Here is a 12,538-nt window from a genome sequence, read left to right as displayed (position 1 = left end):
AAACAGATGACAAATTCACCAATGCCCTACACTCCCTTTCCAGTAAACGTCTTCAAAGAATCAACTTGAAAACATAATTACCTCTAGATATCATGTACACAAGTAATGCTAGAGGCTTTTTTCACAACTTACTTTGCAAGTTGCTGAGGTGAGTATTACAAAATCATTTTTACATGGCTCCCCACAGACTGACATCATGTTTATTGTGCACCATTCACAACATACCACCTCAGTAGTTTTGAAAATTTTTGGGTCACTGAGCATATTAATTAAGAAATTCAAAACATGATAGCCACAATAACCATAACCTTCAATACAACATAAAAATTTGATGGTACATTGGGACTGCATAACATAGACTCTTCAACTATACTCCTGTTTAGTTGTATGGTTACACTGATGCTCTGGCAAATGTATACATCTGAAGCTAAACTAATTACGCAAGTTGCAAGGCCTCTTCACGTTTGATGTCGAACACTTTGATAAGGGCATCCTCAACAACCTAGTTAAAATCCAAATTATTATATCACTTCTATAGCCAATATCATTAAAAATTCAGCATGGCATATAATGGCTGGGAGTTACCCTAGCTTATGACAAAGGATTGCTATGGTAAAAAAAAACATTCTTCTACTGTAATAAAATTACCTTATCTGGAGTAGAGGCACCAGATGTCACACCAATTGTTATGGGACCCTCTGGTAGAAAGTTTTCTTTCTCAACCAACTCCCCACGCTATTGCAAAGTCACATTGAAACAATTCAAAGACAAGTATTTAGAGAAAAGGAGGGGGGGGGGGGGGGGGGGGGGTGGGGGAGAGAAAGAAAATGGGAAACATTGGAACTCTATGCATTCATACTCACTGTCACATTCAGCTTATATGCAATTTTGTTGCCAGGACCTATTCTCTTCTCACTGTCAATCCAGTATGAGGGGATTCCACGTTCTTCTGCAATCTCTTGTAGGTGCGAGGTGTTGCTTGAGTTCCAACCACCAATCACCAACATTAGATCTAATTTTTCCTCTACCAGCTTGTACATTGCATCTTGGCGCTCCTAACAACGAAACAAATTACTAAATTAGTTGAAGTCCACCTGAAAAATCAGAAAGCTGGGACATAAACATATTGGGTGGCAGCTGTCTCAAGGCAGATTAGCTTTTGGCTAAAATGCAAGCTGGTTATGCTACACAAGGGCATATGAGTGGGTAGATGAAGGGCTGCTAATGGGTGTTAGGAGAACATCTTCTCTCTTCCTTTATTGTATTTTAGTACAGCCAACAAGGAGGATAAGTTGAAGATTGTGATCACACGAAGAAAGATTACATATTCTTAAAATTGTTGAACACAACATTTTAATATAATTTTAATGGAAAAGCAATACCATGCACCAAGAAAGGAGAAAATTACTTGAGTAGCATCACAAATGGTATTGAAGCTTAAGATGTGCTCATTAACATTTTCCACTCCATACTTGCGCATCGTCCTTTCTAGTAATTTACCTGTCAAATGATTTTTTTTCCTCTTTTTGGGTAAGTGAAAACTATATAAAAATATCACAAGTAACAACTTCTTGCAAAAATAGAAACTGAAGTAGTTTTAAGTGCATAACTAACCAATCTCTTCTGTTTCTCCTTTGAGCATTGTTGTCTGATTTGCAATGCCAAGCTTTACCAGGTCACTATCTGGATCAAACTCCATTGAAACTGCATATTTAAATTTCTGCAGGCAAGCCAATGATTATCACTAAAACCTTGCATTATACCAAAAGTAGTTGACATTAAAGCTCAAATCAGAAACAAAAATCTTTACCTTTAGAAATTCCTCTTTGGTTGAGCTAGATCCATTAAGTTCATCCCCAAGAATGTAGTCACACACATACATTGCCTGCATTCATTAAAAAGTTCATAGTAAAAGCATATTTCTTGAACAAAAATGTACGTACAGTTCTACACCAAAAACAATGAAATATAATAAAACAGAGTAAAATTATTATCTGCATCTTGGACAAACCTCTGTCATATTCTTGACAATAATATACTTCCCAGCAAAAGATGCAGTTGCTACTGTTTCCTCATGAGCATATTTACCATGAATGATTGAGGTGTAATCTCCTTTCTTGTGCTTAACAGTATTCCAGACCTACACACAAATTTATTAAGTATCATCTGAATATAAAAAGGAATACTTTTTTTTTTTTTAAATGCATGACAAAACAGAGGCCAATATCTGCAAAAGGTACCTTAGACACCCATGGGCAAGTTGTATCAACAATTTGCACATTTTTGTCACTCAAAGTCAACATCTCATCCACTGCAGCTCCAAAAGCAGGCAAAATAACAACATCACCCTTATCAACAACTTCAAATTGCTTCTTCCCTTCCTCAAGGGGAATATTCTGCACTTCCATCTCCTCCAAACGCTGTGATAAAGATTTAAAACTTAATTAGCAAAATTAGTTAAAACCAAATATAGAACAAACACCATATAAACCAATGAGGAACTTCTTCGCAACATATTACACAATATCCAAACTTAAGGAAATTCCCTGAAGTGCCTAGAGAAAGGACTATTTTCTTAAAAAAGTCTCCTATTATGCAGTCGGTAAAGTAGTAAACTCATGACTAACATAATTATCAGCTATATATAAAACATCAGTTGTTTCAAAAGGCATATAACCACAGTTGACTACTTCCATTTTTCTAAAAATTCAGCACCAGAAAACAGCAAAAAGAAACCAAAACTGGGCAAGTTCCTTTCAAATTCAAGCGTATGAAGGCCAAGTATAAGATTGAAAGACCTTATTAACAGTCGGGTTGTGAATAATCTCATTGGTGACCCAAATCCTCTCATCCGGAAACTGTTTCCTCGCCTCATAAGCAATCTGAACAGCCCGCTCAACAGCCCAGCAAAAGCCATACGCTTCGACCAATTTCACAGTAACATTTCCCCATTTATACTCATATCCATTCTCCTTCAAAGTCTTTATGATATCACCTGAAATTTCCCACGCAAAAATATTAGCACAGGAACTAGAGATGTTTTTTTCTGAGACTGATCCCGGTGTGCCAAATTATGCTGGATTTGGGGCTCTAATGCTCACAACTTGCAAAAGTTGTCTATCGTATTCACAGGTCAAATTTCTTTACTTGATAGAGGTTTGCTGTATATGTTTCAAAACTTGCAATTATATTCCTGAATTTTTATAAAGGTTCATAATAGTGTTATAGTTGGTCATACTAATCAGGCTATGATTACAATTTACCTATTGATGCCTGTCATAATAATCAGGAATCTCACTTTTATTATATCTTTAGTAATAAACCAAAGTTGAAATGTTTTTCTAATCTAGTCTAATCTAAGTGTATATGTGTGTGAAGCTTCCTCTTAGAAACTTGAAACCCGGCCCTTACTCTCGACACCCCACAAGTACTTATACTTGTAGGGGATACAAATTTATAAATTATAATTCCTGGTCTATCTCTCATCATCTATTTTTGGGTAACTTTTTTTTTTTTTTTTCCTGAACTATTTTTGGGTTACTGAAAGTGTTCATATTGACAAATTACTGTAATCTACAAAAGGGTAATTAAAACAATAACTCTAGGCAGAAGCAGATATCTAGTTCTTGAGCCAGAACTAAGATGAGAAGTGGCCTTTAGTGAACAACAACTGGGAAAAAACTTAAGATTGTGCAAAGCTTGAAACAAGCCCTAACATCCTCAGAAAAGGTGTGTGATTACATACCTACTATATTTCAGCATGCATGTGAAATATGCCCTAACATCCTCAAAAAAATTAGAGGACCATCACTTTCCATCATATGGTAAGTGGAGCAAATTATATTACCCAAGAACTATAAGTCAAGAATTTCAACAACTCTGTTGTACTAGAATTATGATTTTTCTCCTGTGTGTGTGTTAAGATGTTTCTCATTGACAGCTTGTGTTATTGTCTTTGGAACTATCAACTGAGCCATTTTGCTCTTCTTTATGAAACTTCTAATTCCATTCTTTTTTTCATCTCCTAATACAACAATGACGTAGCTCAATTATTAATTCCCAATTGATAATCTTCATCGAATCATACAAACTAATTAACTACTTGGTAAACAAATTATTTAACCAATTGCAGATAGAAAAAATATTGTTAAGCATTGAAAAGAAAAAGAACAAAAAGGACTAAGAAAATAGTGCATTTACTGATGTACCGATGATAACTACTTTTGAGTACAATCACAGCAGAATTTACTGCCAAAACTGATAACAAATTCGTAAATGCCTCCTTTCCATGATATCTTTGAAGAAAAAAACTAACGGCTAGATATTATATTCCATGTTCATTTTCAAAACCGAAGGCTGTCAGATCAGTAAACTTAAGTTTAGAATACCAATTTAGAACCTCATTCTCTCTCCCTTATGTGTGTGTCTGTGGCTTAGTAATATTATTCAGTCTCAATTGTAGAGAAATCAAGATTCAAATCTCCCACCTAACTTCTTGTAAAAATGAAAAATTTTAAAAATTAAAAAAAAAGAACCTTAAGAAATCAATATAAGATAATTGATCCCAATCACAGACTTATTAAGTAGTGTCCCAAGATACCTTCCTCCAAATCAATGGCAGCTCTATGAATTTTTTTTTAGGGTGGTCACTAAGAAATTTAAATTATACAAAATCTAATAAAGCGATAACTTGAATATTTGCTACAATTGCGAGTCAAGTCACTAAAGAAAGCAAAATTGTTGCGATTGCAAAGCCAAAAAAAAGTATAACTGTCATCACTATCAAAGTGAACTCACAACCACAATATTTTTCATAGTACCATTTATTAAGGAAAAATGAAATTAGAGATTATTTTATTGAATATGTTGAATGATCTACAAATTTAAATGATTAGCGATTTTTATCTTTTTGTTTTATAATAGGCTTTTTGTTGAACAATTTGTTCACTTGTTGTTTGGTATTGTCTTGTTTTTGTTTGGTTTATGTTTATTGTTATTTGGGCTAATATTTATTATTGTTATTTAAGATTTTTTTTAAAAAAATTATAAAAGGGATTAAGGATTATGTTTGGGGGGCAGAATTAATTTTGGAGTAATGCTATATCCACAACATTTTTACAATAAATCTTATGCAAAAAATTGTTATTGATGGGTAAAAAAATAATATCGGTATTTGGGTCAAATTAGAATTAGCAACAGCTTATTACATTGACTTTGTTGTGAAATTATTGTTAAAATGTTGTGAATATAGCATTACTTTTATTTTTGTTGAACCCAAATTTTTGTAATTCTCAAGTCAGGCTATTCAACAATTTTATTAGATTGGTCACAATAGGTTAGTTTAGCATATAATATTTTTTAACAAGTGTATATATACATTTTTTTGCAAGCCAAGATGGTCACACATTTTTTTTGCAAGCTAGGGTGGTCCTGTGACCACCTTGGCTTGCATGTGGAGTCGTTAGTGCTCCAAACCTAAATGAATTTATCATCATAAACATAATAAATTATTAGAAAGTTTATTTTATATTTTTAAGTAGCAGTAAAGATTTAAAAGCTAGGATAATTAGGGATGTAGAAAAAGTAACAAGTACACAGCATATCATACCAGCAAAATGTGAACGAACGGACGAAACAGAGGAGCACTGACCCCCTCAGGCCTCTGCCCCCCGCCAAAGCATAGCACAACAAATGAAGCCTCTCAACTTCTACTCTCTCGTTAAGTTGGGTCGAGAGGTGGATACACTTGGAGCTTGCATCCATCCCTCATCTGATTCTGCAACTGTTGAACCATCTTTTCCAATGTTGGACCAGGATATAAAACTTCAACATTCCAAATGGCAGTCAACCAACGTAGTTCTTCAGGGGGCATAAAAAAAAAATCACAACACTCGATGATCAAACGTTGAAGCCTTGGCATTTCACCTTTCCCCATAGAGCAATGTACAACTTGCATTTTTGCCATTTTAAAGACTTCAAGTTGACAAAAACTACTTTCATCACAATCGAGGGTGATCTGATGATGGCCATCTCCTACTACTTTGAGTATTCGAAGGTTTGTAAGGCTACCCAACACTCTCATCACGCCACCACCAAATAAGTTTGCGCCTACAAATATGGTTATCTTTGTGAGTGTCAAGTGGAATGAAGTTGGACTTGAAAGCAACATAAGTTCATAAATCTTCAAAGTTTGTAAATGCCGCAAGGGATGGAGGCTTGACAAAAGTCCTGACTCCGTCCATCTTATAGAATGCAATTCTAATTTTCGTACATTAGGAAATCTGGCCTTGGCAAAGAGACTCTCAATGTCTTCATTTATAGCTACACCAGTAAGGACTTGAAGATTCGGTAAAGTCACTGTATTGTCAGTTCTCGGTAGAGATGTTGGCCCATCCAAGTACAAATGTCTTAATTTTTGTAACTTCCATATCCCTTTAGGCAAGCATTTTATTTTATAATTTGTCCTTTCAGAATTTCTCAGGTCCAACGTCTCTAGATTCCAAAGGCTGCATATGGAATCTGGAATGACATGAAGCTCTCCAGATTGAATGCTCAAGTACCTCAAAAGGATCAGGTTTTCAATTTTGTTGGGGATCAAACAACAAATGCCCATATTACTAAGCTCTACCACCCGAACCAACTTGTTAGTTTCACATAGCCATTTCAAGTAGTTGCTTTTATCAAGAGGACTCTCGAGCTTGACAACCTCCCCAAAGCCTATGAAAGAACGACTATTTGAAGGCTCACAAGGGTTGGAAGAAATGTCTGGATGGTTGGCACTGTGGATGGAAATTCTACGGGATTTGCTCATAGGTGAAAGGTTAACATTTGAACGAACCTCAAGAAACTTCTCTTCAGCACTCACCGATATACAGAGGTGTCGTAGAAGATCATGGATACGACATGTTTTGACTCCTCCATCAAGCCTCTTCGTTGCTATTTGAATCAAGCTTTGATCAATGAGTTCCTCCAAGTAATCCTCAGCAACATCCTCCATATTTCTACTCCCAGTTTGCTGTATGAATCCCTCAGCTATCCAAAGTCGGATTAGTTGCATCACTGGTATCTCAAAGTCTTTTGGGTAGATACCAAAATATAGAAAGCACGGTTTCAAGTATTGGGATAGGTGGTTGTAGCTTAAAGCCAATATGTCTCTGCAAAATGATTTATTGTGATCCAGATACCAATTGACATGGCCAATCAATTTCAACCATGTTCGATGTGTTTTCTCCTTATTTGCCAAAAAACCTCCTAATACCACAATTGCAAGTGGTAAACCATGGCAATTTTCTACAATTTGTCTCCCTAGAGTTTCAAGTTCCGGAGGACATGTATCTCCCCGAAACACCTTCTTAGAGAAGAGCTCCCAACTTTTATCTTGGTCAAGTAATTGGAGTTCATAAGGGGGAATATAAATACTATTATTATGACTACTTGCATGTAATGCTACTTCTTTTATTCTGCTAGTAATCAATATTCTACTTCCATTCAAGTTTTTAGGAAAGGCAGTACTTACCTCATTCCATACTTCAGTTTTCCAGATGTCGTCCATGACAAGTAGGTACCTCTTGTCTTTCAAGTAATGGAACAACGCACTTTTCAATTCATCATCATTCAAATCTTGTAATCCTTCACCATTCTTTCTGTAAATACCTCGCACGAAACCCGACAAGGAATTTCTCAATGTATGGTCTTGTATGTGTTCCAAGAACTCAAACAATGCCTTTCTAAATTCTTCATCATTCATTTCCACGGTACCTTTCAAGTCTTCAACTAGTGTCCCTTTCAGTTTATCCTTGTTTAGGCTATACTTAGTTTCCAAACCATGGAGTAATTCGTCTTTCAATTCGACTTTCAACATAAATTTTTTCAGTTTTGGCATTGGTGTCACATCCTTCAAAATTTCAAGCAACAGGTCTTTGATTCTATATTCTTGAGAGACATAAACCCACCCTTGGACATCAAAGTAGTTCTTGACATTATTATTGTTGTAGATCTTCCTAGCAAGAGTTGTCTTACCCAGACCCCCCATGCCAATGATTGAAACAACGTTATGTTGCAAATTCCCTTCAATAAGCTGCTTCACCAATGCCTCTGTGTCATGACCAAAGCCCACCACATGATCTTCCTCTACATATCTCCTGCGCCTGTGCAGTATCTCCTCGGCTTCTGCATCTCCTCCAGATGATTCAGCTATTTCTATGCCATACTTGCTCCTATTGTTGTAAGTTTCCTTGATCAAGTTCTTGATGCTCTCTATCTTGTGTGCTACCTCATGAAGTGCGATTGCTTTGTCAAAGAAATGGATTACCTTCCTTGGCTTGCTTCTTTTCCTGTGCTTGGTCATTGTTATGATGAATGTATCAATAACATCCTCAGCCTCATAGGCTACGTCCCTGATTTGGTTGACCAACTCCTTCACCAAGCCACTGTCATGCCGCTTCCCTTCAGTATTTTGGAGGAAGACGTTGACCAGAGACAGCTCGTTCTTAAGTAATTTGACTTGATCCTCTACTCCAGCTAGCAAGTTTGATTCTTGGGAAAGCAACTGAGTCAGGTTCTGCAACAGGAAAGTCACAACAGCGTCTGCCATATCTGCTTATTTCGTTTCTTTGTGAGTAAAACACTAGAAATTGAACAAGAATTACAGATTTTTTTTTTATAGGGGGATAATCCGGAAAGGTGAAGGAAAGTGTTTTATTCATTTTGACTCAATGTCATGTGGACTTCGAAGTTGGGAATGAAAGGTTGGAGTGAAGATGAAAATTCTTGGCAGGAACATTTTGTGGTGCAAATTCAATTATGTCCTGTCACCTGTGGGACCAATTTGCTTATGATAGACACGCAATTTGCTATGATTTTGTTTCACAATTGTTGAAAGTTGAAACTAATTGCAGACCCGCGCTAAAAGTAAAGGCACGCTATGAGAATGAAGGAGACACTGAGGTTTCTTATTAACTCTTGATTACATTGATATACAGTGCTGACAGATTACCAACTAACAACTAACAACACTAACCTCTTAACTAATTAATCAAATAAGAAGCGCTACCTTCACAATATTTTCACTACAAATTTAAGATAATAAGTTGCTATTGGTTCTAATTTAAACACACTATTAAATTTATTTTTTGTCCACTAGTAATAGTTAATAACAACTTGGGGCTTAAGATTTGTTGTTGAAGTATGATGAAAATGTTTGGACATAGCATTTTTCCTAATCAAATAGGTACACGTGGTAAACCAACTAACTCTGTCTATACTCTATCGTTTCTCTCAAAAAAAAAAAAAAAAAAAAAACTCTTGTCTATACTCCATACAAAAAATGACACGGTGGAGATCAAAGACTAAATGTAACGACTTGTAGCACAGCTCCAGTTCTTGTGAGAAGATGATGAATGACATGTCGTAAATACCCAGTTGGCTACACAACTTGTACTTTTTTTTTGCTTTCCTTGAAAATATTGTAGGACGGCCAACGAGGAGGATAAGGAAAAAGACATGTTACTATGTTAGTGTGTTTTTCCTTTCTAGTATTTTCCCTTCATTCTAGTTTCCTTTTCACTTTTCCATTTGGAAATCCAGATCATTGCTTGCTTGTGATCTATAATAACTTGTCACTAAAAATAACAGCTGTACTAATAAAATATAGGATTTTCTTTGACTGCTTATTTTTGTTAGTGTTGGAATTGATCCCGGGGTGCCGATTGTTTATGCTGGATTTTGTTCTCTAATGTTCACAACTTGCATCAGTTTTCTTTTCTATCTCATTCACAGGTAAAACTGTTTTTTTTACTTGATTGAGGTTGCCTGTACCTGTATATCGGAATTATGAATTTTCAAAAAAAAAAAAAAAAAAAAAAAAAAAAAAAAAAAAATACAAACAAACAAACAAACATATACCTGAATTATGATCAATATTCATAATAATGTTATATTTGGTCATACTGAGTAACTGATCTCGCTGTTCTCACTAAAGATAATTTACGTTCTAGCACCTATTATAACAATCATGACTTTTGCTTTTACATTTAAAAAATGACATCTTTAATAATTTTCAAAATTGTATACTGAGGTTCTGGACTTAAGAATGGTTATAAAAATTAATAAAGCGTATTTCCAGCATCGGTACTTTTACACTGTAAGGGTGCACATACAGATGTGTTAAATTGCTCATTTTCTTTTCAATTAATAATTTCATTTTGGTTTGATATTGTCATTGTTAAAACCATGATTCCAATTTAATACATACTCATCTGTTCCACTATTTTCTTTCTTGAACATCCAAAAGATTTGGGCCTTACAAGATGAAACTATGGTTATCGTTGGAGGAAAAACTAATCGAGCCAAGGCTGAATTTCCAGAGGAGATGAACCGCTTACCTGATCAGGTTCCAGAAATGGTTGAATCATCTCGTTCCAAGGAACCTGATAAAGTTAGCGGCTAGGTTATGAGGCATTTAGATGGGAAGAAAGAACACTTGTAGTGGGATGAAAGATGCAATTTTAAACTTTGAAGTATAGCAGAGAGGTGTCTTAAATACAATTTGACGTCCGGCTCACAAATTAAGGACACCACTCCATCCTGATTGAACTAAACTTTGGCACAGAAGGTTCAGTGCCCATTATTTCAGAACCAATTTCTATTACTTGGATTCAACTTTCCTTTCCTACTTGATGTAAAAAATAAAATAAGACCGAAATCTATCCCAGGAAAAAAAAAAAGGAAATTAATATAACATAATTGAATTCAAACACAGTTTCAAGATTATTGTCTCAGTCTCAAGATTATACCTTCCCCCAAACCAAAATGGATTTATCACCATAGGTCAATAGACAAAAAACAAAAACAAAACAGTAAAGGCTTAAACAACTAGGATGATCAGGGAAGAGAGAAACAATGACCACTCAGGCCAAAGCATAGCACAACAGATCAACTACTTATCTCAATTAGTTGTTGGGAATGGATTCAGAGGTGGATAGACTTGGAGCTTACATCCATCCCACATCTGCAACTGTCGAAGCATATTTGCCAATTCTGGATCGGGATGTAAAACTTCCACATCCCTCAAAGCACTCAAGCACCATAGTTCATCCAGGGGCATCGTTTTAAAGTTGCAACGCTCGATGACCAAACGTTGTAGCCTTGGCATTGCACCTTTCTCCATAGTCCATTTTGAATAAGTTACTTTTGCCATTTTGAGGACTTCGAGTTGACAAAAACTACTTTCATTGCAATTGATTGTGAGCGTGCGACATTCAACTACTTTGAGTATCCGAAGGTTGGTAAGGCTACCCAACACTCCCTAGGTAGATGGCCAACATCTAGTTAAATCCAGCAAGGTTATCTTTGTTAACTGGAGTGAAATTTCAAATGAGAGAGCCATAATAAATTTAAAAAACTTCAATGTCTGTAGATGACGCAAGGGATGGATGCTTGACAATGACAATGCAAGAGACTCTGAGTACATCGACCCTCCTGAGGTACACAATCCTAATTCTCTTAGGTTAGGAAATCTGGCCTTGGCAAAGAGACTCTCAGTGATGTGATTTAATGGTATACCGATAAGGACTTGAAGATTGGGTAAACCCGCTTTATTGTCAGTTCTAGGTATAAATATCTCAAATTTTGTAACTTCCATATCCCCTTGGGCAAGCATTTCATATTATATTTTCTCATATCCAGCGTCTCAAGATTCCAAAGGTTGCATATAGAATTTGGAATGACATGAGGCGCACCAAATGAAATGCTCAAGTACCTCAAAAGAACCAGGTTTTCAATCTTTTTGGGGATTTCGCAACAAATGGCCATCTTACTAAGCTCTACCACCCGAACCAACTTTGAAAGTTCAAATAGTGTATAAAATACCTTTGAACGTTTAGACCCCCAATTACAAAATAACCAATTCAAGCTTTATGACAAACAACTAGTGTGCGGAAAATGAACAAAAGCTATGAACAGAATTAGTAAACAATCTAAGCCAATTAAAATCACATCCACAATAGAAAATAAAAGGCAAAAATTAAGGGAAGGAAGATGCAAACACAAGGACAACACACGATGTGTTATCGAAGAGGAAACCGAAGCCCTAGGCATAAAACCTCTCCACCGCCCTCCAAGCGGTAAGTAATCCACTAGAAAATGTAGTTGAGATACATGAATAGCAATAGACCCTCCAAGCCTAATCTACCCAATGTACCTAAGCCCTCCAAGCTTCTTGCTCTAACGAGGTTGCGCTGAACCTATTTCTTTTCTAGCTTCCCGGATTCCGCTACTTGACCATAGCATCAACCGATGTAGATTGGTTCCTTCCTAACTGTTTCCCAGAACAACAAATAGCCCTCTCACAGTAATGGATATGGTGAGAAAATGTTTTGGTAAAAAGACCTCTCAAGGGTTTAACAATGGAGAGAAAGAGAGTTGAGGAATTTGAAAAGTCTCTTATGTGAAGATTGTGGATGAATCAATCTTGTATAACACTAGGGTTTCTCTCTCAAAATTCTCTCTGGAAGCTCTCATTCTTTTGTGGGTATAAGGG

General features: G+C 36.0%; 1 protein-coding gene across 3 annotated transcripts in view; it reads right to left on the bottom strand.

The window, feature by feature from the left end:
* Positions 1–289: 289 nt before the first annotated feature.
* LOC126704603 (4-hydroxy-3-methylbut-2-enyl diphosphate reductase, chloroplastic-like) overlaps positions 290–12,538 on the bottom strand; it is a 94,328-nt gene continuing 82,079 nt past the window's right edge. Inside the window, exons 2-10 of one of the 3 annotated variants that reach the window (XM_050403635.1) lie at positions 2,799–2,995; positions 2,241–2,420; positions 2,012–2,140; positions 1,811–1,885; positions 1,615–1,720; positions 1,409–1,500; positions 870–1,055; positions 649–735; positions 290–502 (exon numbers count right to left, since the gene is read on the bottom strand). In XM_050403635.1, the coding sequence (XP_050259592.1) occupies positions 437–502; positions 649–735; positions 870–1,055; positions 1,409–1,500; positions 1,615–1,720; positions 1,811–1,885; positions 2,012–2,140; positions 2,241–2,420; positions 2,799–2,995 (1,118 nt within the window). In that variant the 3' untranslated portion in view covers positions 290–436. The remainder of the gene's footprint in view (positions 503–648; positions 736–869; positions 1,056–1,408; positions 1,501–1,614; positions 1,721–1,810; positions 1,886–2,011; positions 2,141–2,240; positions 2,421–2,798; positions 2,996–12,538) is intronic. The other 2 variants (XM_050403636.1, XM_050403634.1) reach the window with 2 other exon arrangements.

Source organism: Quercus robur, chromosome 11 (assembly GCF_932294415.1).
Source record: "Quercus robur chromosome 11, dhQueRobu3.1, whole genome shotgun sequence".
Classification (NCBI taxonomy): domain Eukaryota; kingdom Viridiplantae; phylum Streptophyta; class Magnoliopsida; order Fagales; family Fagaceae; genus Quercus; species Quercus robur.
Note: the sequence above shows the minus strand (reverse complement) of the source record. Positions and strands in the feature narration are given on the sequence as shown.